At 44.5% G+C, this 27,972-nt stretch overlaps 1 protein-coding gene and 1 pseudogene across 4 annotated transcripts; one reads left to right on the top strand and one right to left on the bottom strand.

Moving 5' to 3' along the window:
- The window catches only part of LOC134328691 (NACHT, LRR and PYD domains-containing protein 3-like), a 1,194,473-nt pseudogene that overhangs the window by 762,311 nt on the left and 404,190 nt on the right, over positions 1-27,972 (bottom strand).
- On the top strand, positions 1,598-27,260 carry gart (phosphoribosylglycinamide formyltransferase). 4 transcript variants are annotated; one of them, XM_063009288.1, is made up of 22 exons: positions 1,598-1,679; positions 3,900-4,045; positions 4,293-4,388; positions 4,466-4,640; positions 4,721-4,832; positions 7,151-7,219; positions 7,291-7,416; positions 7,538-7,625; positions 11,190-11,275; positions 11,758-11,926; positions 12,942-13,176; positions 13,996-14,090; positions 14,445-14,554; positions 14,646-14,844; positions 16,216-16,467; positions 18,807-18,959; positions 19,075-19,278; positions 20,027-20,179; positions 22,910-23,040; positions 24,418-24,559; positions 24,960-25,075; positions 26,852-27,260. In XM_063009288.1, the coding sequence occupies exons 2-22, from the start codon at positions 3,901-3,903 to the stop codon at positions 27,041-27,043; spliced, it is 3,048 nt and encodes a 1,015-aa protein (XP_062865358.1). In that variant the 5' UTR covers positions 1,598-1,679; position 3,900; the 3' UTR covers positions 27,044-27,260. The 4 variants fall into 4 exon arrangements, with proteins under 4 accessions (XP_062865358.1, XP_062865360.1, XP_062865359.1 ...); XM_063009287.1 differs by having other exon boundaries at positions 1,618-1,679; positions 3,832-4,045; XM_063009289.1 differs by lacking the exons at positions 18,807-18,959; positions 19,075-19,278 and having other exon boundaries at positions 1,616-1,679; positions 3,832-4,045.

Below are 27,972 nucleotides of genomic sequence, written 5' to 3' on the forward strand. Positions count from 1 at the left end.
ACTGAAAACAGGCGTTTTATCAGACCTGAATAGACGTGGGTTATGAATAGAGGTGGGTTACATACAAACTGAAAACAGGCATGTTTTATCAGACTCGAATAGAGGTGGGCTATATAAAACTGAAAACAGCCATGTTTTATCAGACCTGAATAGGGGTGGGTTATGAATAGAGGTGGGTTACATACAAACTTAAAACGGGCATGTTTTATCAGACCTGAATAGGGGTGGGTTATGAATAGAGGTGGGTTACAATACAAACTGAAAACAGGCATGTTTTATCAGACCTGAATAGGGGTGGGTTATGAATAGACGTGGGTTACTTGAAGACTGAAAACAAATGTGTTTTGTCAGACTCGAATAGAGGTGGGTTATATAAAACTGAAAACAGACATGTTTATCAGACCCGAATAGGGGTGGGTTATGAATAGAGGTGGGTTGTATAAAACTGAAAACAGGCATGTTTTATCAGACCTGAATAGACGTGGGTTATGAATAGAGGTGGGTTACATACAAACTGAAAACAGGCATGTTTTATCAGACTCGAATAGAGGTGGGCTATATAAAACTGAAAACAGGCATGTTTTATCAGACCTGAATAGGGGTGGGTTATGAATAGAGGTGGGTTACATACAAACTTAAAACAGGCATGTTTTATCAGACCTGAATAGGGGTGGGTTATGAATAGAGGTGGGTTACAATACAAACTTAAAATAGGCGTGTTTTATCAGACCCGAATAGGGGTGGGTTATGAATAGAGGTGGGTTATATAAACTCTGAAAACAGCCTCAAATTCAACCCTCGCCTTCAGTCAAAGTTCGGGAGGTGTTTCTTTCTAGCGCGCGTTGTTTGGGTAACACTGAATCAGAATAAAAAGCTGTTTAAAACAGAAAAAGAAGAGGGTGCGGGTGCTAGACCGGCCTGCCTGCAGTCCTAACCTGTCCCGAACAGAAAATGTGTCAAATGTTGGTACGAAAAATACAACACCACGTACTTTTGGGCACCTTTGCAGGAAAAATGGTACAAAATTACATTTCATAGCTTACTAATTTTGCTAATATTGCTAAAACGTCTCGTAATGTGGTAAATGCTTTACCGTCCCAACTTTTTATTATTATTTTTCTTTTGGAACGTGGAATGAATGCATATTAACAAACGAAACGCAGTTTACCACACGGAACACGAAATATATCGTGTTCGGACTGTCTACGATGAAATAAAAGTCATCGTAATTATATAAATTAGTAAAGAAATTTAATTTCAATATTATTATTAGCATTTTTCACACTGTGCTGAGGTTTTGCTTCGGATTTGGGTTTGTATTTGTGCGTTTCAGTACTCTGTGACAACTTTTAAGACGTATATTCGACAATTCACCTAGCATTTAGTGAATAATACTAACTCCGGGCGCACACCGCGACCCTGACCGGTGTAAAGCTAACAGGAATGAACGACAGATTTCTGAGGTAAATGGCGGTTTTTTTGTATAGCTGTGACGAGTGTACGATGATAGCCAATCAGCGCGCAGAAGGCGGTTCGCTACCAGCCAATCCGAGAGCAGGAGGCGGGACTTCAAGGGTCTGAATTCAGGTGTGACGAAACGTGTCTCGCCTCGAGCTCGCGGGTCCTCGCGCTTCAGGCAGAGCCGTTGGTCTTCAGTGCATCTTTACCACAGTAACAAGGTAAGACGTCGAATTTTACCTCATTTTATAGTTTTATAACGTGTAAAAGTTGGTTTTTAAGACGTTTTTGTGTTGTTTTAATTGTAACTTTTGACTCGTGTCGAGTTCACGCTGAGTTTTGGACTCTAACGGGCTGAAATCAGGTCAGTATGAACGACAGACAGACAGTTACATCATCATTTATATGTTTTTAAATATTTAATAGCATAAAATACCACAAATCCTCAACTTTAATCTAATTAAATCACGAGTGCACAAGTTCTGATCAATCCAAGTGATCTGGAAAGCACGTGTGCTTGTGCTCAGCTCAAACCATTGCACAACTTTGTGGGGTTTATCTGTAAGTTTGGTGGCCCTCCACTTTTTACCTCACATTTGACCAGCTGTTATACCTGGAATTTGTCCTATGCACCACTTCATAGACTGTGTGTCAAGTAGGAACAAGTTTCTGCAGATGTTTCTTGCAAGGATCTGTTCAAAACAGCTGGAATGTGTCCGCAGTCGAGCGAGCGTTACATTAACATGGAGCTTATGGGTGACACCGGAGGAGAAGCCTTTAGGCCAGAGTTCCCAGTGTTCCAGGAGCTTCAGGTTGGTGGTTTTGGATCCAAGTTTTCTCCAGACCTTGGAGAGGAACCACTGTTCCATAAGCATCTTCTGAGGAGGCATATCTGTGGGAATTTGTGCCCGTCCAGTCGAAAGATGACCCTAATTGTATGGCTGGGAACTGAAGTCAGTGAAGAAAGGGGCGTACTGGGTGTCCCAACTGCTACTGTGACATTTGTGTCATTTAAATTTCAGTAAAAAGGTCACTGGTTATGACTCAATAGCATCCATAGGTCGATTTTCCACGCCGTTACACAGCCAGCAGGACGAATCCTAATCAAGAACGTTCTAGATTGACTTGTCATATATAATGTGCGACGCCTCTGGGACCCAGAGATTTAAGGGCTTTGGCTCGAACCCGCAATCTTAAGTTCGATAGCCCAAAGTTCTACCTACTAGGCTACCGCTATTCCATATAGTTGGTCATTTCATTCCCACAGACGACATTTCCATTGCTCCGAAGTCCGGAGTCAGTGTGCTCTACACCTATTCAGCATTGCGTCAGCCAGATTGGCAAATTTATCAAAGGGCGTTAGCATCAGACATCCGCTAATTCAAGGTTCTGCACTTTATTCCTTGTGCTGCTGTTTCATTAGCAGTCTGGAACCCAGTGGTGGGTTCAGGGCCACAGTTTAAGCCCCGATCGGTTTGATTAAACTTAAATTTTGCGCTCGGGGGTGCAATACGCTGGCACGCCAGACCTGACGTCTCGGACGCCCGAGTTCGAATCTCGGCCGCGGGGCGCCTGTACGGACGACGGATCGGCTCGTCCGAGGGGGATTCCTGGCGGCCGGTCGACGGCGCCCGCGCAACGAGACGGGTGATGCCGGGGGTCCCTCTGTGCGCGATACGGATCTCCATTTTCAGAGTCGGAGAGGTTTTATTGTCATTTCAGCTACATACAGGTACAAAACAGCGATCAGCGATCCTCTAGGATCTAGACGGTACAATGGTTCATGAGGTAGTGACGTGTTGTACATTAGCAGCGTAAAATTGGCAATGGAGCCTAAAAAGTAAATAAGGTGCAAAAATACAAAAAGACTTTTCAATATTTGAATAAACAGGTGAAATCAGTCTAACATTGTCAATATAGTTCAGTGTGTGGCAGCAGAAACATTATATATTATATTATATATATTTATATTCGTAGTATAAACGCATAAAAAAGCTCAAATCGGAACCACACGCTGCGCACTGGGGGTGGATGAGAGCGCGGGAATCGAGCAGCTGTCGGAAATGAATTAAAATTCCGTTAAATTACGACCTCATTTGCATCCTGGACAGTTATCGCCTTTATATTTATGTGATTCGTTTACATGGATATTGCGAAGTGAAAGCTAGCGTGAAGGTCAGCTGTACGTAACGCTGACGCTACCCCTTTTAACTAGACGTCGTGCTTCGTCTGTGCCGCCCGGAGAGTCTGTGAAGGCTCCGTCATGAAATAAAGCGTCTCGATTATTTCAGGTTGGTACGGAGAGTCTTGTGTTCCGTGGTGTACTGACTACTGTTTAACCTGAGCTTGAATGTGATTGGTTCCTCATTAAAGGTGAAGCTCGTTTACTATAACGTGCTTTCTGGGATCTGGACCTTGACCGGCTTGTTCTGGTGTCGCAGGATGGCCGAGCGCGTGCTGATTATCGGCGGCGGCGGGCGCGAGCATGCGCTGGCGTGGAGGCTGGCCCAGTCGCCTCGCGTCCAGCGGGTCCTGGTGGCCCCCGGCAACGCGGGCACGGCCGACTGCGGAAAGATCTCCAACTCGGGTGAGTACCTTGGTCAGGGTCGAGGCGGGTCCAGTTCCAACAGTGAACTCGGGTCAGGAGTACCTCTGCAGGGCTTCGGCCACGATCCTCCAACCGACCTCGGCTGCCCCACCCCTGGTTCAAACCTGGGTCTAATCAGTCAAGGGTTAAAAAAATTGTACACACGCATTGGATGGTCAAAAGTATGTGGTCACATGACCCGCGTTACCAAATCAAGCGCTCGTTTTCCTTTTTTGTGTCTCTGCAGCTGTGAGTGTGAGTAATCACGCCATCCTGGCTCAGTACTGTAAAGATCATAACGTCTCACTGGTGGTGGTCGGACCGGAGGCTCCGTTAGCCGCAGGTAACGGTTAAAATCGAGTATTTTTGATGTTTTCAATGCTGTTACGGTGACGTTGACGATAAACCGCACCGCCGCAGGCATGGTGGACGACCTGAGCGCCGCGGGCGTGCTGTGCTTCGGGCCCTCGGCGAAAGCGGCCCAGCTGGAGGCCAGCAAGAGTTTCTCCAAGAGCTTCATGGACCGGCACGGGATCCCCACGGCGCGCTGGAGCTCCTTCACCGACCCACAGGAGGCCTGCGCCTATATCCGAGGGTAATCCGTTAAAAACAGGTGGCTAGCACGCCGGCAGTAGCGACTCTTTGACTGATTTTCGTCATTTCTAATTCATGCAGTGCGGATTTTCCAGCCTTGGTGGTGAAAGCGAGTGGCCTGGCTGCAGGGAAGGGGGTCATAGTGGCTAAAGACGAGGACGAGGCCTGCCAGGCGGTTTTGGACATCATGAAGGTGGGTTTTTGTGGTGCTTCTATGTAGTAACACACACACACGTCAGGTCAGACGTCTTTCTGTCTGCAGCTGCTACTGCGGCGTGTTTATAGCGGCGGCCGTGTCCCAAATCAGACGTAATAAATGAGGTGCTGCTCTGTCCTTCTATAGCAATATTTATCTATATATCTACATATCCAGCTATATGTCTGTCTGTATATATCTATCTGATTTTTTATATATATATATATGTATATACACACACACACGACAGACAGATAAACATACAGGGAATATAGATAGACAGACAGACAAATAATGTAGACAGGCAGATAGACATACAGATAATATAGACAGACAGACAGACATACAGATGATATAGACAGACAGACGGATAGGCATACAGATAATGTAGACAGACAGACAGATAATATAGACAGACAGACGGATAGGCATACAGATAATATAGACAGACATACAGATGATCTAGACAGACAGACGGATAGACATACAGATAATGTAGACAGACAGATAATATAGACAGACGGATAGACGTACAGATAATATAGACAGACAGACATACAGATAATATAGACAGACAGACATACAGATAATATAGACAGACAGATACAGACAGATGGACAGACAGATAATATAGACAGACAGATAATATAGACAGACAGATAGACAGACAGATAATATAGACAGACAGATAGACAGACAGATAATATAGACAGACAGACATACAGATAGACAGACAATATAGACAGACAGACATACAGATAATATAGACAGATAGACAGACATACAGATAATATAGACAGACAGACGGATAGACGTACAGATAATATAGACAGACAGACGGACATACAGATAATATAGACAGACAGACGGATAGACAGACATACAGATAATATAGACAGACAGATAGACATACAGATAATATAGACAGACAGACGGATAGACAGACATACAGATAATATAGACAGACACATACAGATAATATACAGACAATATAGACAGACAGACATACAGATAATATTGACAGACAGATAGACGTACAGATAATATAGACAGACAGACGGATAGACGTACAGATAATATAGACAGACAGATAGATAATATAGACAGACAGATAGACAGACAGATAGACAGATAATGTAGACAGATAGACAGACATACAGATAATATTGACAGACAGATAGACGTACAGATAATATAGACAGACAGACGGATAGACGTACAGATAATATAGACAGACAGATAGACATACAGATAATATAGACAGACAGACGGATAGACAGACATACAGATAATATAGACAGACACATACAGATAATATAGACAGACAGATAGACAGACAATATTGACAGACAGATAGACGTACAGATAATATAGACAGACAGACGGATAGACGTACAGATAATATAGACAGACAGATAGACAGATAATGTAGACAGATAGACAGACATACAGATAATATTGACAGACAGATAGACGTACAGATAATGTAGACAGACAGACGGATAGACGTACAGATAATATAGACAGACAGACAGACATACAGATAATATAGACAGACAGACGGATAGGCATACAGATAATATAGACAGAGACAGACAGATAGACAGATAATATAGACAGAGACAGACAGATAGACAGATAATGTAGACAGACAGACAGATATACAGATAATATAGACAGAGACAGATAGACAGACAGATAATGTAGACAGACAGACAGATATACAGATAATATAGACAGAGACAGATAGACAGACAGATAATGTAGACAGAGACAGATAGACAGACAGATAATGTAGACAGAGACAGATAGACAGACAGATAATGTAGATAGACAGATAATGTAGACAGAACGATAATACAGGGAATATAGACAGACATATTCAGATAGACAGATAATATAGATGGATAATACAGATAGAGAGATACAGATATTCAGACACAAAAATATAGACAGAACGATAATACAGATAATATAGACAGACAGATAGACATACAGATAATATAGATAGACCGTTATTGTGATGATGTAAGGATACCTTACACATCACTAAGTCTGGTTGTAATGAATGGGGAAAGGGGCTAACACAGTTAATGTGGTAAATAGTATAAATAAATAAATACTTACCTGTCGTGGTGAGGATGGTCCGGGTGTCGGGGATCATACTACAATTCATGTTACAGTTATACAGACAGTTATACAGACAGTGGCAGAGAACAGCTTTGGAATGAACCGGAACATCCACGCGGGGCGTCAGGCGTAATGTGTAACAGGGTCGTGTGACCTTGGACTCACACACTGTCCGTACGTTCCAGGACAAGGCGTTCGGCTCGGCCGGGGACACGGTGGTCGTGGAGGAACTGCTCGAGGGGGAGGAAGTGTCCGTGAGTATTTTTATTTTAATAGATTTGAGGTTTGTACGTGTTCTGTACCGCCGTTAACGTCCCCTCCACAGTGTCTGTGTTTCAGCGACGGCTCGACGGTCGCCGCCATGCCGCCGGCGCAGGACCATAAAAGGCTGCTGGATGGCGATCTGGGGCCAAACACGGGAGGAATGGGGGCCTACTGTCCGACCCCACAGGTAAGCAGAGGCCAACTCGCGACGCTCGCCAACACGTGTAGCGGGTACAAATTCCCACAGACGAAATTCGAACCCTGGATCTGAGCAGTAGTTGTGCTCTATTTGTGATCTTGTCGTTTAGGTGTCCGAAGAGCTGCTCCAACAGATTAAAGCCACCGTCCTGCAGAAGACCGTGGACGGCATGAAAGAAGAGGGCGCGCCGTACGTAGGTATGCGATTCGTCCCGGTTCTCGACCCTGCGTATAGATATGTAGGCAGACAGACAGACATACAGATAGACAGATATATAGCTAAATAGATATATAGAGACAGACAGATATATAGCCAGAAAGACATATACAGATATAGACAGATATATATAGAGATAGACATATGCAGATATATAAGCAGCCAGACAGATATATATAGCCAGACAGACAAATATATAGCCAAAATCATATACAGATATATAAGCAGACAGACAGATATGTAGCCAGACAGACAAATATATAGCCAAAATCATATACAGATATATAAGCAGACAGACAGGTATATATAGCTAGACAGACAAATATATAGCCAAAATCATATACAGATATATATAGCCAGACAGACAAATATATAGCCAAAATCATATACAGATATATAAGCAGACAGACAGATATATATATAGCCAGACATATACAGATATATAAGCAGACAGACAGATAATATAGACTAATAGACATACAGATATCTAAGCAGACAGACAGATATATAGCCAGACAGACATATACAGATATATAAGCAGACAGACAGATAATATAGACTAATAGACATACAGATATCTAAGCAGACAGACAGATATATAGCCAGACAGACATATACAGATATATAAGCAGACAGACAGATAATATAGACTAATAGACATACAGATATATAAGCAGACAGACAGATATATAGCCAGACAGACATATACAGATATATAAGCAGACAGACAGATATATAGACTAATAGACATATACAGATATATAAGCAGATAGACAGATATATAGACTAATAGACATATACAGATATATAAGCAGACAGACAGATATATAGCTAGACAGACATATACACGGCTCGGCTCCGAGCTATATCGCAGACCTTCTCTGTGTTCACTCCACTCCACAAGCTCCACGATCTTCCAACCAGCTTACCTATTCCACGCTCTCAAAATGAGGTTCAAGGGTGACAGTCTTCCACTTTTCATAAAGGAGTCCCACACAATAGATGCATTTAGGTTAAATTTGAAAAGTAATATTTTTTTGGCATTTGAGTCCATTTGTGGTTTTATTTGATTTACATGTTTATATGTTGGTGCGTATGTATGTTGTTTTGTATGTATGTTAATTATTTGTTAAATGTTGCATTGTTTTGGCACTGAGATTTGTACACAAATGTAAAGTGCATTACAAATTAAATGTATTATTATTATTATTATATACAGATATATAAGCAGACAAATAATATAGACTAATAGACATATACAGATATATAAGCAGACAGACAGATATATAGACTAATAGACATATACAGATATATAAGCAGACAGACAGATATATAGCTAGACAGACATATACAGATATATAAGCAGACAAATAATATAGACTAATAGACATATACAGATATATAAGCAGACAGACAGATATATATAGCCAGACAGACAAATATATAGCCAGAAACATATACAAATATATAAGCAGACAGACAGATATGTAGCCAGACAGACAAATATATAGCCAGACAGACATATACAGATGTATATGCAGACAGACAGATATATAGCCAGGCAGACAGACGGATATATAGCCAGACATATACAGATATATAAGCAGACAGACAGATAATATAGACTAATAGACATACAGATATCTAAGCAAACAGACAGATATATAGCCAGACAGACATATACAGATATATAAGCAGACAGACAGATATATAGACTAATAGACATATACAGATATATAAGCAGACAGACAGATATATAGCTAGACAGACATATACAGATATATAAGCAGACAGACAGATATATAGACTAATAGACATATACAGATATATAAGCAGACAGATAATATAGACTAATAGACATATACAGATATATAAGCAGACAGACAGATATATAGCTAGACAGACATATACAGATATATAAGCAGACAGACAGATAATATAGACTAACAGACACATACAGATATATAGCCAGACAGACATATACAGATATATAAGCAGACAGACAGATAATATAGACTAACAGACACATACAGATATATAGCCAGACAGACATATACAGATATATAAGCAGACAGACAGATATATAGCCAGACATATACAGATATATAAGCAGACAGACAGATATATAGCCAGACATATACAGATATATAAGCAGACACAGATATATAGCCAGACATATACAGATATATAAGCAGACAGACAGATATATAGCCAGACATATACAGATATATAAGCAGACAGACAGATATATAGCCAGACATATACAGATATATAAGCAGATAGACAGATATATAGACTAATAGACATATACAGATATATAAGCAGACAGATATATAGCCAGACAGACATATACAGATATATAAGCAGACAGACAGATATATAGCCAGACAGACATATACAGATATATAAGCAGACAGACCGATAATATAGACTAATAGACATACAGATATCTAAGCAGACAGACAGATATATAGCCAGACAGACATATACAGATATATAAGCAGACAGACAGATATATAGCTAGACAGACATATACAGATATATAAGCAGACAGACAGATAATATAGACTAACAGACACATACAGATATATAGCCAGACAGACATATACAGATATATAAGCAGACAGACAGATAATATAGACTAACAGACACATACAGATATATAGCCAGACAGACATATACAGATATATAAGCAGACAGACCGATAATATAGACTAATAGACATTCAGATATCTAAGCAGACAGACAGATATATACCTAGACAAACATATACAGATATATAAGCACAGACAGATATATACCTAGACAGACATATACAGATATATAAGCAGACAGACAGATATATAGCTAGACAGACATATACAGATATATAAGCACAGACAGATATATACCTAGACAGACATATACAGATATATAAGCAGACAGACAGATATATAGCTAGACAGACATATACAGATATATAAGCAGACAGACAGATATATAACCAGACATATACAGATATATAAGCAGACAGACAGATATATAGCCAGACATATACAGATATATAAGCAGACAGACAGATATATAGCCAGACAGACATATACAGATATATAAGCAGACAGACAGATATATAGCCAGACAGACATGTACAGATATATAAGCAGACAGACCGATATATAGCCAGACAGACATGTACAGATATATATGCACACAGACAGATATATCGCCAGACAGACATATACAGATATATAAGCAGACAGACAGATGTATAGCCAGACATATACAGATATATAAGCAGACAGACAGATATATAGCCAGACAGACATATACAGATATATAAGCAGACAGACAGATATATAGCCAGACAGACATATACAGATATATAAGCAGACAGACAGATATATAGACTAATAGACATATACAGATATATAAGCAGACAGACAGATATATAGCTAGACAGACATATACAGATATATAAGCAGACAGACAGATATATAGCAGCAGTTCATTATATAAGAAAACGTGCAGGTTGGTGACCTGTAGTGACCTTTGAACCCTCTCTCTAGGCGTGCTGTACGCAGGACTGATGCTGACCAAGCAGGGACCAAAGGTGCTGGAGTTCAACTGCCGGTTCGGAGACCCCGAGTGCCAGGTCAGTATCTAACCACGTGATTCATTAGCGCGTTTCGCATAGAGATCCGTATAGCGCACGGAGAGTCTCGTACCACAGCGGGTTCTCCCCTCCCTCGACCGGTGGCACAGCCGAGATTCCCAGATACAGGAACCACAGCCGGGGACAAAACGAGGCGAATGATCACCGATGCTGTTGCACCTTTCGCTGATAACAGTCTGGACGGTCCATCCGAGATGAGCTGGGGTCCAGAGATCTCCGGTGTTTTGCATAGGAACTGATGTACGGCCCAGCTCAGCTCTTAAGGCTGCATTTCTTGACGCAGCGGCGGACCGTGTCGCGTGACGACGGCTTTCCGAAGTACTCTATTTCCTATGCAGTGCCGTCCGAGGGCTGGAACTGAATCTTTTCACAATATCATGTACGGTAGGCGGTGAAAAACGTCCACGGTCGAGTACGAAAGGAAAATAATCACGGTGCTTTTTCTGCTTGTTCGTTCGTAGGTCCTGCTGCCTCTCCTGAAGAGCGACCTGTACGAGGTGGTGAAGGACACGCTCCGAGGCCAACTGGCCTCAAACCCGCCCGTCTGGCTGGACGACAGCGCGGCGGTGACCGTGGTCATGGCCAGCGAGGGCTACCCCGGCGCTTACAAGAAGGGCGTGGAGATCACAGGTGATCGCAGAGGGTCGATTAATAGGCAAAAGCTTGTACATCTTTTCACCTACACATTGACGAGTGTGGCGCCACCCAGCGTTGCGTGCGGAGAGACGCGCCCTGAGAGCACGCCTTCCTCATCTCCTGTGCAGGCGCCTCTAATCAGCCGGCGGAGCTCGTAACTGCACCATTCTGACCGAGAGAGACCCACGTCCGGCCCCTTGTCCCGCCCCCCTTACCGAACGACCGGCCGATCGTCGTTCGTGTAGCCACTCGGCCTCGAGCCGGTAAGGCAGCGCGTGTTTTTACCGCCGCGCCACCTGAGCGCCGATCGCTCGTTTAAAAGAAATCAGGCCAGGGCAGATATTAATCTGATGCGCATCTTGCGCGACGGCTGCAATTTTGTTACGAATAAGGCGAGTTCCCAAATAACGTAACGAAGATTATAGCATGTTACCCGCCCCAGTCTTTAAAATGTGTGAACATCTTAAGAAGTGTAATAACACAATGGCGATATGTTTTTTTTTTTAAGTTGGGACGCTCCAAAAAAGTTGGGACGGAGGCAAAATAGGAGTGAAAAATTTATCGCAAATTTAGGTCTTTCACCGTCTACCGTTCATAATATTGTGAAAAGATTCAGGGAGTCTGGAGAGATCTCGGTCCGAGTGCTGCAAAACAGGAAACCGCTGTTGTGATAAATGTAGCCACTTCAGAAAACCCTCGTCAATTAACGCTGCCCGCCGCCGCGTCAACAAATTCAGGAAGTCGTACAGTAATTTAATAATAGGTCCCGAGCTCGCCTCAGGAAACGTCTGCTGCGGTCCACGATAACGGACGTTGGGTTGACTTTGCCGAAGATAAAAGGACCATCCGGACTGTTATCGGTGAACGGTGCAAAAGCCGATATCGTCATGCTGTCGTCAAGGCAACGTCCTCGAGACGATACCAGTCGTTCCGAAACGTCCCAACTTTTTTGGAAATGTGGTTTGTGGACGGTGACGGATCATTATTAATCTGTGTTTCCCCTCCGCAGGTCTGGCTCAGGCGGCGGAGGCGGGGCTGCAGGTGTTCCACGCCGGCACCGCCCTGACCGAAGCGGGCGGAGTGACCTCGAACGGCGGCCGGGTCCTGACGGTCACGGCGGTCCGCCCCACCCTGGACGACGCCCTCCGGCGCGCCAACCGGGGCGTGGGCGCCGTGGGCTTCCCCGGCGCCGTCTACCGCCGCGACATCGGCCACCGCGCCATCGCCTACCTGCGACGGTCCAGGTGCGCCGGGAGCCGGTTACGACGCCCCCCATGATTGAACTCATGTTGGTTAGCTAATCAAAACAAGCGCTAAATAAAAAATGCTAATTGCCCCCCTTTTTTGCACCCCAATCTAAGTAACGTTATCTCTTCCCTTCCGGGCTGAGGCTGTCGCTTCTTTTCACCTACCAGGGGGCGGAGTCTTGGCATCCGTGTTCGGCCGCTTCCTACAACGATCTCTATGTTAGCCACAGTCCCCGCCCCCTACAGAGACGCAGCCGATCGTGTGTCCGTGTGGTCGCCCGACCGCCCGACAGCTCAAGAAGCCGCCAGGTGTCGGCACTGCTGGGCTACGTTTTTACACACCTGAGCTCTGATTGCGTAATTTTGTGAAAAGATTCAGGGAATCTGAGGAAGCGCTTCAGAAAACCGTCGTCACTGAAGGCGGTCCGCCGCGGCATCAAGGATCGCGACCCGAAACCTAAAACGCGAAAGAGAAAGCCGTACGATTCGTTCTGTGCGGAAGTTGGGACGGAGGTGAAATGAGTACAAAAAAAAAAATTGATAGAGGGAATCATGAGCAAGTCTTTACAAGCTAAGATGGGGCATGGCTCACCACCGAGTTCCAAACCTCAGTAGGTTCAGAAAGAACATTTCTCGCTGCAGGATCACATTATGATTGGGTTTTTCACCATCTACCGTGCACAATATTGTGAAAAGATTCAGGAGAATTTGAAGTCGAGAAGACAAATAAATGGATCCTGGACCAAATCGAACCCAATTAATTTGTTAATTAATGACTCCTGATGACTTCTAACAGGTCATGTGTCCGTCCTGCAGGGGACTGACCTATAAGGACAGCGGAGTGGACATCGCGGCGGGGAACAGGCTGGTGGACCTGATCAAACCTTTAGCCAAGGCCACGTCACGCTCAGGTACGGGTATACAATCACTAACCGTAGCCCGTCACTAAACACGCTTCCCTGATCGTTCTAACCAAAGGGGACCTGCACCACCCAGGAGCAGTAGGTGCAGCAATGTTGTTGGGATTTTTTTAAAACACGGTTTGAACCCCGTTTTGAGTCAGGCTAACTCACAGGAATTCGGAGTGTGCCTGTGGGAATTCGGCGTTCGTACGGCTGTCGGTCGATAACGCCCTCTACCGACGTTCCGAATCGGTCTGCGCTGGAACGGGGCAGGGCCTTCCCTAAACTGTTGCCGCAACAACGTCGAATCGAATCCGATGTCCTGTACGTGATTTGATTTGTTCGGTCTGATTTGTTTGTTAGGCTGTAACGCCGAGCTGGGAGGCTTCGCCGGACTCTTCGACCTGAAGGCGGCCGGATTCGCCGACCCCATCCTCGTCTCCGGGACCGACGGCGTCGGCACCAAACTGAAGGTACCGAAGGAACCGGCGCTCACGCACGCACGCACGCACGCCGCGGTTATTCTCTCGATCGCCGTACGACCCACGCCCGTTTCTCCCTCAGGTGGCGCAGGCGTGCGACATCCACACCACCCTGGGCCAGGACCTGGTGGCCATGTGCGTCAACGACGTCCTGGCCCAGGGCGCCGAGCCGCTCTTCTTCCTGGACTACTTCTCCTGCGGGCGCCTGGACGTGAGCGTGGCGGCGGCCGTCGTCGGCGGCATCGCGGAGGCCTGCAAGGCGGCGGGATGCGCCCTGCTCGGTGAGCGTCGAGTCGTTTCTAGCAGGCACGACTATCAGCCACTAGGTCTGCTGGGTGGGCGGGATGGGAAAGAAAGGGGGCGGGGTCTACAAAGCCAGTCATGTGACCGTGTATATTTTTTCAGGGCTGCAGTTCTCTTTTCTACCAGCAGGTGTCGCCAGAATTTCCCTATTATTAGTATAGAATGCGATGCAAGCGTCACCGTGGTAACAACGGTCGATCCCTTTGTGCCGCGAGGGCTCGGCCATCCGGCCACGTCTGTATGTGGGCGCCCGACTGGCCGACGGCACCGCTGGACGTTCGTCGTTAACTATAGTGCCACAAGTATCCGGACACCGTACAGTATGGTATGGGTAACGGTATGGGTATACAATCACTAACCGTAGCCTGTCTACACGCATCCCTGATTTTTTTTAACCAAAGGGGACCCGCACCGTCTAGAAGCAGTAGGTGCAGCAATGTTGTTGGGATTTTCTACACCGATTCCTTTCTCTTTTCTTTTTTTTTTTTTTTGATGCAAAAGTATCCGGACGCCTGAACACCCCGTTTCAAAAACACAAGAATTCGGAGTGTGCCCGTGGGAATTTGTGCCCCTCCGTTTAAAAGAGTACGGTATTTGTACAGCTGGGCCGCCGATGCCGGTCAATCCCCTGCTGACGTTCCGATTCGTTCCAGAGCCGCTCTGTGTGGCGAATATTCCAATAACTAGCTACGATAAATACTTTAAATATAACAAACAGTGTTAAGTTATATTATCGTTATCACTATAAGCGTCGATCATGTGACTGTGGCGACCGATAAAAAATAAATAAATTCTTTGCACCCGGTTCATAATTTCTTTCCTAGAAATGTCCGTTTTATCATCTAGCTAGCTTAAATTTTCTATTTCCGGGGCCGCAGTTCTCCTTTCTACCAGCAGGTGTCGCCAGATTTCAGTTGTATTAGTCTGTCGCTTTCCCGCCACAGAATCGCGGGTTCTCGGCGATGCAAGCGTCACCATAGTAACAACGATCGACTTCCGAAAAAGTCGATTCTGGACAGCTAGACACGCCTTCGAAGAGGGCTAGGCACGCTGGACGTTCGACCTCGTGATCCCAGCCGTAAAGCAGTAATTTCGGCAGGTCAGGGCGGGGCGCTGGATAGCATCTCACTACTTGAGGAGAGGGAAACGGCCTTGTCTAAACTGCTGGCACATACTTGAAGGCACATCACTTATTGTACATACTTGATTTCATATGTCTGATGGTAACGATTCGGACCTCCGCGCGTCATTCGAGAACGGCATCGAGACCAGAAGTATCGGGACACCTTTACTAATTAATTAAGTGGTAATCATCATATTGCAGCTCATATTGTTTCCTTTATGTCCAGGCGGCGAGACGGCCGAGATGCCGGGGGTCTACGGGACCGGCGAGTACGACCTGGCCGGGTTCTGCGTGGGCGCCGCCGAGCGCGACTCGCTCCTCCCCAGGCTGGAGGACATCCGGGACGGAGACGTGCTGATCGGGATCGCCTCCTCCGGTCTCCACAGCAACGGCTTCAGCCTGGCGAGGAAGGTGCTGGAGCGGGCGGGGCTGCGGTACGGATCCCCGGCGCCGTTCGGGCCACCCGGACAGACCGTAGGTACGGCACGGTACGGTACGGTATCGAATCCAGCTCCGCCTCACAGGGTTCGAGGCCGGGCGGCTGTATGAGCAACGATTGGCCGGTTGCTCAGTTGGGGGGGGCGGGACAAAGAACCGGATGTGGCGGTCTCTCTGTCAGAATGCGATTACGAGCTCTGCCGTAGGGCTGGGCGATATGGTCCAAAAAAATATCTCGATATTTTTTAGCTGAACGGCGATATACGATATATATCTCGATATTTTTTAGCTGAACGGCGATATACGATATATATCTCGATATTTTTTAGCTGAACGGCGATATACGATATATATCTCGATATTTTTTAGCTGAACGGCGATATACGATATATATCTCGATATTTTTTAGCTGAACGGCGATATACGATATATATCTCGATATTTTTTAGCTGAACGGCGATATACGATATATATCTCGATATTTTTTAGCTGAACGGCGATATACGATATATATCTCGATATTTTTTAGCTGAACGGCGATATACGATATATATCTCGATATTTTTTAGCTGAACGGCGATATACGATATATATCTCGATATTTTTTAGCTGAACGGCGATATACGATATATATCTCGATATTTTTTAGCTGAACGGCGATATACGATATATATCTCGATATTTTTTAGCTGAACGGCGATATACGATATATATCTCGATATTTTTTAGCTGAACGGCGATATACGATATATATCTCGATATTTTTTAGCTGAACGGCGATATACGATATATATCTCGATATTTTTTAGCTGAACGGCGATATACGATATATATCTCGATATTTTTTCATCCCATACAGTAATAACAAAAAGACACTTCTGAGACAAAGCTACATGTTCCAAATGTTATACAGGCACTTTTATTAACATTCAGCTGTAGATGAACATGAGAAATTCCTCAAAAATAAACTATTGGCAAATATTAAATCAGGGGTCCCGACCTGTTTGAAACAGAGGTCTACTTTAAGGGTACTGAGTAAGCCACTGGGCTACTTGTAGGATACAAACTTCCTGAATAACATAAGGTTGCATGGTTCACCTTTAATGATAATATTATGATTAATAATAATAATAATAATAAATATTCATATATGTGAAGAGAATAATTATTAACAATGATGTACCATGGCAGGAAAAGTCAGTGATCACATCTCTGATATTTTTGTAAATATTGTTCCTGACGGTTTTGTATGAATGAGCACATTTGTAGCATTTCGATCAAAATCACACACTTTTTATTTATTTATTTTTATAAATGATGACTTCTGTAGCATTTTTTTAGGAAATCATTAACAGTCCCATCTTCAAATAACGTCCCGTTTGTACTGATCCCGTTTGTACTGATCACTACTTTTGTTTTAGAACAAATCATGAACTCTGTCCCATGTTTATACAAATGATCAGTTAAATAAGATTTTTTAAAAGCTACGATTTAAATAGACGTTTCTGATCCTCGTCCCGCGAATGAAACACTTTCCCTCCCAATCACTGTGAAAATATTAAGTTCTCTTTTGCTTTTCTTGTGTGTTTTTTCATTATTATTTTTTCGGGGTAAAACCCGCATCTCGCTCCCCCCATAGTAGCTGCGCTCGCTCGCTCGCTCGTCTCGGCGTTCTGCGCCCGATATAAAACTCCGCACCCAGACCAGATCAAAGCTCAGATAAACATCAAACAGTTTTGTTCTTGAAATGTTATATTCAGTATTGTCATTTTCAAATCTACATCAGTGCAAGTGTTATTGATTCGAAGAGAGACGGAGCTCTATAGTCACTAGAGCTGTTTAGAACATGCCCTGCGGGGGACTCACGTGGTGGGGGAGGGGCGAGTTGTGTTCAGTGAGGGAGAGGGGCGGGGCAGTGAGGGAGAGGGGCGGGGCAGGTGAACATGTGCAGAGACAAACTGGGAGAAGGGAACGACGAGCTGTCGGATCTAAATAGAACGCAACATCTACTGTATATCGATATACGCGATATTGTCTTATCTTATATCGCGTATGAAAATATATCGATATATCTTTAAAACTCGATATATCGCCCAGCCCTACTCTGCCGGCTGATTAGAGGCGCCCGCACAGGAGATGAGGGAGAGCGCCCTCTCCGCATGCAACGCTAGGTGGCGCCAAACTCATAAAAAAATGTGCGGGTGGCAAAAATGCATCCGGCTGCTGCCCGTGTTTTTCGGAGGTTGACGTGGGTCAGCTTCGATCTCTTCGGTCAGGGCGGGGTTCGGCATAGACGGAGAGGAAGCGCGATGCAAACTGAACGATCGGATGCGCTAAAGGGGGAGAAATAAAAAAATAAACGTCCTTTTTATTCCCCAGGCGAGGCGCTGCTCACCCCGACCAAGATCTACAGCCGACTTCTCCTGCCCGTCCTGCGCGGCGGGGCCGTCAAAGCCTACGCCCACGTCACGGGCGGCGGCCTGCTGGAGAACATTCCCCGAGTCGTACCCAAAGAGCTGGCTGCAGACCTGGGTAAGACTCCAGCAGCTCTCTCTCCGTCCTGGCCGTCTCGTACACGCACTCGGTGGTGATCGTCTTCATCTATGAGTCGAGTGGTCAAGTGTCGAGTGTTTTTTGTTCGTTCTAGATGCCACGCGCTGGCGTATCCCGCCCGTGTTCCCCTGGCTTCAGAAGGAGGGCGCTCTCTCCGAGGAGGAGATGTGCCGCACCTTCAACTGCGGCCTGGGGGCGGCGCTGGTGGTGGCCAAGCAGGACGCGCAGAGGGTGCTGAGGCAGGTGCAGGCGCAGGAGGAGGCGTGGATCGTGGGCTCGCTCGCCCACAGGGCGCCCGGTGAGCCTGGCGTCGGAGTGTCACATGACTAACTGATCTAATTTAACGTAAAGATGGGTAATATACACCGTGTTATCAGCTCCACTTACCGTATAGGAGCACTTTGTAGTTCTACAATCACTGACTGTAGTCCGTCTGTTTCTCTGCATGCTGTTCTTCAAGGGTCAGGACCACCACTGTACCACCTCATTCTCAGCACTGCAGTGACACTGACATGGTGCCGGTGTGTTAGTGTGTGTTGTGCTGGTGTCCACTCACTGTCCACTCTATCAGACGCTCCTACCTAGTCGGTCCACCTTGTAGATGTAAAGTCAGAGACGGTCGCTCATCTATTGCTGCGGTTTGAGTCGGTCAGGACGCTGCCCACGGGGCTCTGTTGGCTGGTGGACTATTCTCAGTCCAGCAGTGACAGTGAGGTGTTTAAACACTCTGATCCACTCGTACCAGCACAGCACACACTAACACACCACTGAGAACGATCCACCACCTAAATAATACCTGCTCTGTGGGGGGTCCTGACCACTGAAGAACAACAGCATGCAGAGAAACAGATGGACTACAGTCAGTGATTGTATGGACAGCGAGTGTAGAAACAAGGAGGTGGATTTATGGTACCACAAACTTCTGTTTGTGTTCTGGCCGTCTCGTACACTCGCTCAGTGGTGATCGTCCTCCTGTATGAGATTTTCGGCTGGTTTTTGCCCTCGTTCTCAAAACCCTCTTTTTTTTTTTCTGTCTGGTCCGACAGGTTCGGACTCCGTGGTGGTCAGGAACCTGGAGCAGAGCCTGAAAGCCGGTCCTAATCCCGCCGCCAGCTCCTGCGTACCGCAGAACGGCACCACCCAGACGGACGCCAGCTCCCGAAAGAAGACCAAGGTGGCCGTGCTGATCTCCGGGACGGGTGAGAGGAATCGATCACGTTTCTAATATGTTAATATGTTATATGTAACTGCAGTGTGGGTCAGATAAGGACCCCTGGTACCCTCTGTGCCCATAACTTCAGCAAACGATCCATTTTTTAATTAACTTTTATTTATAACCTTGCATTAAAATTCTGTCCTCTGTGGTAAAAACAATATATATATATATACAGTGCCTTGCAAAAGTATTCAGCCCCCTTGAACTTTTCAACCTTTTGCCACATTTCAGGCTTCAAACATAACGATATGAAATTGTAATTTTTTGTGAAGAATCAACAACAAGTGGGACACAATCGTGAAGTGGAACGAAATTTATTGGATATTTTAAACTTTTTTTAGAAATAAAAAACTGAAAAGTGGGGCGTGCAATATTATTCAGCCCCTTTACTTTCAGTGCAGCAAACTCACTCCAGAAGTTCAGTGAGGATCTCTGAATGATCCAATGTTGACCTAAATGACTGATGGTGATAAATAGAATCCACCTGTGTGTAATCAAGTCTCCGTATAAATGCACCTGCTCTGTGACAGTCTCAGAGTTCTGTTTAAAGCGCAGAGAGCATCATGAAGACCAAGGAACACACCAGGCAGGTCCGAGATACTGTTGTGGAGAAGTTTAAAGCCGGATTTGGATACAAAAAGATTTCCCAAGCTTTAAACATCTCAAGGAGCACTGTGCAAGCGATCATATTGAAATGGAAGGAGTATCAGACCACTGCAAATCTACCAAGACCCGGCCGTCCCTCTAAACTTTCAGCTCAAACAAGGAGAAGACTGATCAGAGATGCAGCCAAGAGGCCCATGATCACTCTGAATGAACTGCAGAGATCTACAGCTGAGGTGGGAGACTCTGTCCATAGGACACAATCAGTCGTACACTGCACAAATCTGGCCTTTATGGAAGAGTGGCAAGAAGAAAGCCATTTCTCAAAGATATCTATAAAAAGTCACCTGGGAGACACACCAAGCATGTGGAAGAAGGTGCTCTGGTCAGATGAAACCAAAATCGAACTTTTTGGCCACAATGCAAAACGTTATGTTTGGCGTAAAAGCAACACAGCTCATCACCCTGAACACACCATCCCCACTGTCAAACATGGTGGTGGCAGCATCATGGTTTGGGCCTGCTTTTCTTCAGCAGGGACAGGGAAGATGGTTAAAATTGATGGGAAGATGGATGGAGCCAAATACAGGACCATTCTGGAAGAAAACCTGTTGCAGTCTGCAAAAGACCTGAGACTGGGACGGAGATTTATCTTCCAACAAGACAATGATCCAAAACATAAAGCAAAATCTACAATGGAATGGTTCACAAATAAACGTATCCAGGTGTTAGAATGGCCAAGTCAAAGTCCAGACCTGAATCCCATCGAGAATCTGTGGAAAGAGCTGAAAACTGCTGTTCACAAACGCTCTCCATCCAACCTCACTGAGCTCGAACTGTTTTGCAAGGAAGAATGGGCAAAAATTTCAGTATCTCGATGTGCAAAACTAATAGAGACATACCCCAAGCGACTTGCAGCTGTAATCGCAGCAAAAGGTGGCGCTACAAAGTATTAACGCAAGGGGGCTGAATAATATTGCACGCCCCACTTTTCAGTTTTTTATTTCTAAAAAAAGTTTAAAATATCCAATAAATTTCGTTCCACTTCACGATTGTGTCCCACTTGTTGTTGATTCTTCACAAAAAATTACAATTTCATATCGTTATGTTTGAAGCCTGAAATGTGGCAAAAGGTTGAAAAGTTCAAGGGGGCTGAATACTTTTGCAAGGCACTGTATATATATATATTATTTATTTATTGTTAAATTTTTGTCGTCTGCTGCTGTAGAGCGTAAACGCCGATGGTTGCCATGGTCACTAATAAATAAATAAACGACCCGGTTGTTCAGTCTGCCAGTGAGAGAGTCGAGAACTTTGTAGTTCTACAATTACTGACTGTAGTCCATCTGTTTCTCTGCATGCTGTTGTTCTTCAGTGGTCAGGACCCCCCCACAGAGCAGGTATTATTTAGGTGGTGGATCATTCTCAGTGGTGTGTTAGTGTGTGTTGTGCTGGTATGAGTGGATCAGAGTGTTTAAACACCTCACTGTCACTGCTGGACTGAGAATAGTCCACCAATCAAAACTATCCAGCCGACAGCGCCCCGTGGGCGGCGCCCTGTGCCCACCGATGAAGGTCTAGAAGATGACCGACTCAAACAGCAGCAATAGATGAGATGAGCGATCGTCTCTGACTTTACATCTACGAGGTGGACCGACTAGGTAGGAGTGTCTGATAGAGTGGACAGTGAGTGGACACCAGCACAACACACACTAGCACACCAGCACCATGTCAGTGTCGCCGCAGTGCCGAGAATGATCCACCACCTAAATAACACCTGCTCTGTGGTGGTCCTGTGGGGGTCCTGACCATTGAAGAACAGGGTGAAAGCAGGTTTAAAAAAGCATGCAGAGAAACAGATGGACTACAGTCAGTAATTGTAGAACTACAAAGTGCTTCTATATGGGAAGTGGAGCTGATAAAATGGGCAGTGTGTGTAGAAACAAGGAGGTGGTTTTAATGTTATGGCTGATTAGTGTAGTGTCACACTGTATTACATATTGTGTGTGTGTGTGTGTGTGTGTGTGTGTGTGTGTGTGTGTGTGTGTGTGTGTGTGTGTGTGTGTGTGTGTGTGTGTGTGTGTGTGTGTGTGTGTGTGTGTGTGTGTAGGTACTAACCTACAGGCACTGATGGAACACACCAAGAAGCCCTCCAGCTCTGCTGAGATCGTGGTGGTGATCTCGAATCGGCCGGGGGTGCTGGGACTGAAGAGAGCTTCCATGGCGGGTATACAGACACGGGTACGTCACGTTCTTACTGAAGATACTCTTAAAATTTGTGTCGTCTTATTATTACTATTATTAATAATTATATTGTTATTGTAATTATTATTATTTCTGTGATCAGTATTATTGTTATTATTATTACTGTTATCATTATTTATTATTATTTTTATTATCATCAGTATTTAATAGGGACGTAACGATACACTCTACCCGCGATGCGATGCGATTCACGATACTGGGTTCACGATACGATGTATTTGTGCTTATCTTTTATTTATCTAAATAATGAACGCCCTTTTATTTCTGAGGTAGGTACAAACTATGCCAGATAATGCTTATAGTGTAAAACAAATCCAACATTAAATAAATAAATGAATAACACAAATAAAAAAAAGTATCCTCACATAAATCCCCTACCTGACAACTTTGTGAAGTGCCGTGAAGTGAATATCGATTCATCTGAAATAAATAACAGATTCAAATCGCAGCGCATGTGCACCAATTTTTAATTGTCTTGTGGTTACATTCCTAATATTTATTATTATTATTATTATTTTTTTTATAAATATTATTATTTATTTATTATTTTTATTATCATTACTGTTTTTATTTTTATCATTACTATTTTTATTATTATTTATTTATTTATAATTTTATTTTATTTATTTTATTATTATTGTTATTTAATATTATTAATCTTTATTATTATTTCTTATTATTATTTCTATTCTTTATTTATCATTAATATTTATTATGATTACTTATTATTTGTGTATTATTTAATATTATTTATTATTATTGTTTTTAATATTATTTATTATTGTTATTTATTTATTGTTTTAATTATTTTATCATTACTTTTTATTATTTATTTATTATTATTAATTATTTAATGTTATTATTTATTATTATTACTTATTATTTATTATAATTATTTAATATTATTTATTATTGTTTTATTATTATTATTTATGATTGTTTTATTATTATTATTATTATTATTTATTATAATTATTTAATATTATTTATTATTGTTTTATTATTATTATTTATGATTGTTTTATTATTATTATTATTATTATTTATTATTGTTTTATTATTATTATTTATGATTGTTTTATTATTATTATTATTATTATTATTATTTATTATTGTTTTATTATTATTATTTTTGTTTTATTATTATTATTATTATTATTATTTATTTGCACTTTCCTTGTCTGAACGTTCTGATTTTTCCTCTTCTAATGTGAATCGTTTAGAAATAAATGAAGTGTGTTGAGTTTTAAATGAACGTCACACATGAAAACATTTATTTAAAATGAATCGACAGGAAAATGAAACGCGGTTACATGCTAACCGAGCTAACGTTCCCTCCACGCCCCGGCGTAGGTGGTGGACCACAAGCTGTACGGCAGTCGCGCCGAGTTCGACAGCACCATCGACCGCGTCCTGGAGGAGTTCGGGGTGGAGCTGGTGTGTCTCGCCGGCTTCATGAGGATCCTGACCGGGCCCTTCGTCCGGAAGTGGAACGGTAAGAGGGCGGGGAACGTCTAACTGCACGGGAAGTCGTGTTCAGTACGTAGCCCTATACGCTAACACACAGGCTAACGTTTTACAGTCGGAAACGACCTGTGTCCACTGAATGGTGCTAAAAACATCCAGTAAGCGGCAGTTGCTCTGTATTTATACTCACACACACACACTAAAGACTTTATTTATCAGTGTGTTGTTCCAGGAATATAAAGTAACACAGATCTTATGAAGACAGATTATTGTAGCTGGCACGGTGGGTGGAACTTGCCATAAAGAGGGACAACATGATTGGTCAAGTCTTTCGATGAATTAGCATTAATCGGCCGTCTATAAATCTATAGCAGGACCCCACCTGCCAATTTGATCATTGATTAGCATCTGTTTTTCTGTATGAACAGGGAAGCTGCTGAACATTCACCCGTCCCTGCTGCCGTCCTTCAAAGGGGTCAACGCTCAGAAGCAGGCCCTGCAGTCCGGGGTGCGGATCACCGGCTGCACCGTGCACTTCGTGGCTGTAAGTTGACTAGAGGCTAAATATATACGACACGTAAAACTCCACCAGTTTTTGGTCCATCTCGGATGACTTCAGGCCCAGAGAACTGCACAGAAATCTATATATGGCCTGATGCAGCGGCGGCCTGTTTTAAGCGACAATGATTTTCCGAAGTACTCAAGGGGTCACACTTATTTAACAGCGGTTTCTGCCCCTGGCCTTAACGCACCAGGCTCTCGCCATCACGTCCTGAATCTTTTCATGATATTATGGACTGTAGGCAGCGAAATTTTTTTTTAAACGAGCTGAAACGTGGACTGGCTCGACCACAGAACATGTTTCCACTGTCTTTCGGTCCATCTCGGGTGACTTAGGGCCCAGAGAACTCGCCGCGGCTTCCTCTTCACATAGGTACAGTTTCAGGTTGCATATCTTGCGGTGGCGGCCTGCGTTAAGCAGCGATGATTTTCCGAAGTACTTAATGTAGCTTGATTTTCTCAAACGGCGACGCCTGAGGGCTAAATGGTCGTGGTTATCTAGCAGCTTATCTTGTTTTTTGCCCTTGGCCTTAACGCACCAGGATTTCCCATGACTCCCTGAATCTTTTCATGACATTATGGACTGTAGACAGTAAAAAAATGGTTTAAAACGAGCTGAAACGTGGACTGGTTCGACCACAGAACACGTTTCCACTGTCTTTCGGTCCATCTCGGATGACTTCGTGCCCAGAGAACTACGCAGAAATCCGCTTATGCGGCTTCCTCTTTGCATAAACCCAGATTCAGGTGGCATTACTCGTCGCGGCGGCCTGCTTCAAGCGGCAACGATATTCCGAAATACTCAAAGTAGAACAGCACCGCCCGAGGGCTGGACGGTCACGCGACGCTTATTTAGCAGCGATTTCTGCCCCTGGCCTTTAAGCACCAGGATTTTCCCCTTGACTCTTCAAGTCTTTTTATAATATTATGGACTGTAGGTGGCGCAAGACCTAAATTTATCCCAAAGACGAGCTGAAACGTGGACTGGCTCGACCACAGAACACGTTTCCACTGTCTGTCGGTCCATCTCAGATGACTTTGGGCCCAGAGAACTAGCTGCGGCTTCCTCTTTGCATAAATACAGGTTCAGGTTGCATTTCTCGCAGCAGCGGCGGCCTGTGTTAAGCGACAACGTTTTTCCGAAATAACCAAAGTAGAACAGCACTTTTAAACACCAGGATTTTCATAATATTATGGACTGTAGGTGGCGAAAGACCTCAATTTATCCCAAAAACGTCCACGGTCTGTCGGTCCATCTGAGATTACTCCGGGCCCAGAAAACTGTGTACGTATATACGGCTTCCTCTTAATAATAATACAGTTTCAAATTGCATTTCTCGATGCAGCGGCGGCCTGTTTTAGGTGACGACGATATTCCGAAGTACTCAAAGTAGAACAGCACCCACCCGAGGGCTTGGACGGTCACGCTTATTTAGCAGCTTATTTTGTTTTTGCCCTTGACCTCAAGGCTCCAGGATTTTCCCCATGACATCCTGAATCTTTTCATTATATTATGGACCGTAGACGGTGAACAGATGTTTAAAACGAGCTGAAACGTGGACCGGTTTGACCACAGAACACGTTTCCACTGTCTTTCGGTCCATCTCGGGTGACTTCGGGCCCAGAGAAATCGACGCAGCTTCTTCTTAGCATAAGAGGTCGCATTCCTCGCAGCGGCGGCCGAAATACTCAAAGTAACTGTTAAATGTGGAACCTTCCAGACGTGTCCCAACTCTTATTTCTTCTCGACTCTGAACAGGAGGAGGTGGACGCCGGAGCCATCGTGGTCCAGGACGCTGTCCCCATCCTGAACAAGGACACGGAGGACAGCCTGTCGGAGCGCATCCGGGAGGCGGAGCACCGGGCCTTCCCCGCCGCTCTGGAGCTGGTGGCCAGCGGCGCCGTCAGACTCGGGGAGGACGGACACGTCGCCTGGAGCCAGTCGGCGTAGCCGCGGCGGGTCTCCGTTCCGCTGATAACGGTTTACGTTACTGAAATTAGCCTGTACCGCTCTAGCCTCGGTCAGGTGATCTGACTGTGTCGTACCAGACGCGACGAATTGCACGATACGATAGCGATATAAACGATACGTCGTTCTTTGCATGTAACGCCGGACGCACGTCCCAGCCGGGTCCAGATGATGATAATAAACGCTAACATTCCACTGACTGAATGATTTGACCTTGTGCTTTCTTTCTTTACACTGTTAGCTAAGCGCTAAAGCAGGCTAGCCCACCATTGCGAGTTCGAATCTCGGTTCTGCTAGACGGACAGCGATCGGCCAGTCCGAGGGAGGACCGTAAGGATCCCATGGGGCTGCAGACGGGGGATTTGAGGGATCAGTGCGCGATACAGATCTCCGTGTGAACCCACCTTGCGCAGGTGAAAAGAAGCGGTCGGCTAGTCGCGACCTTCCTTAAATTTACCTACCGCTTCTTTTCACCTGCCAGGGGTGGAGTTTTGCAGAGAGCTCTGCCAGTCTTAACCATCCGCCACCCACCGTGCAGGATCCTCGGCGAAGCCTCTTATTTACGTTTTTGGCATTTAGCAGACGTTCTTATCCAGAGCGACTTACTGACGAGCTTCCATGAACATTACCTTACTCTAGTTTAAGTACAACAGTCCAAGAACACACATCTGAGACCGTGAGAGACTCGGATGTTCAGACAGACAGGGGGAAGCTCGTTCCACCACTTGGGTGCTGGAACAGAGAAGAACCTTGATGCTGATGCTCGTCTTCCTTGAGTTCTGGGTGGAGGATAAAGGCGAGCGAGACTGGTGGCTCGGAGGTTGTGTTTGAGCGGGGTTTGATTAGACCTTGAAGGTAGCTTGGGGTCCATTTTTGGCAGTGGGGTGATAATGTGAAAGCAGTGGGGTGAT

The sequence above is a fragment of the Trichomycterus rosablanca genome, chromosome 15, assembly GCF_030014385.1.
Source record: "Trichomycterus rosablanca isolate fTriRos1 chromosome 15, fTriRos1.hap1, whole genome shotgun sequence".
Classification (NCBI taxonomy): Eukaryota; Metazoa; Chordata; class Actinopteri; order Siluriformes; family Trichomycteridae; genus Trichomycterus; species Trichomycterus rosablanca.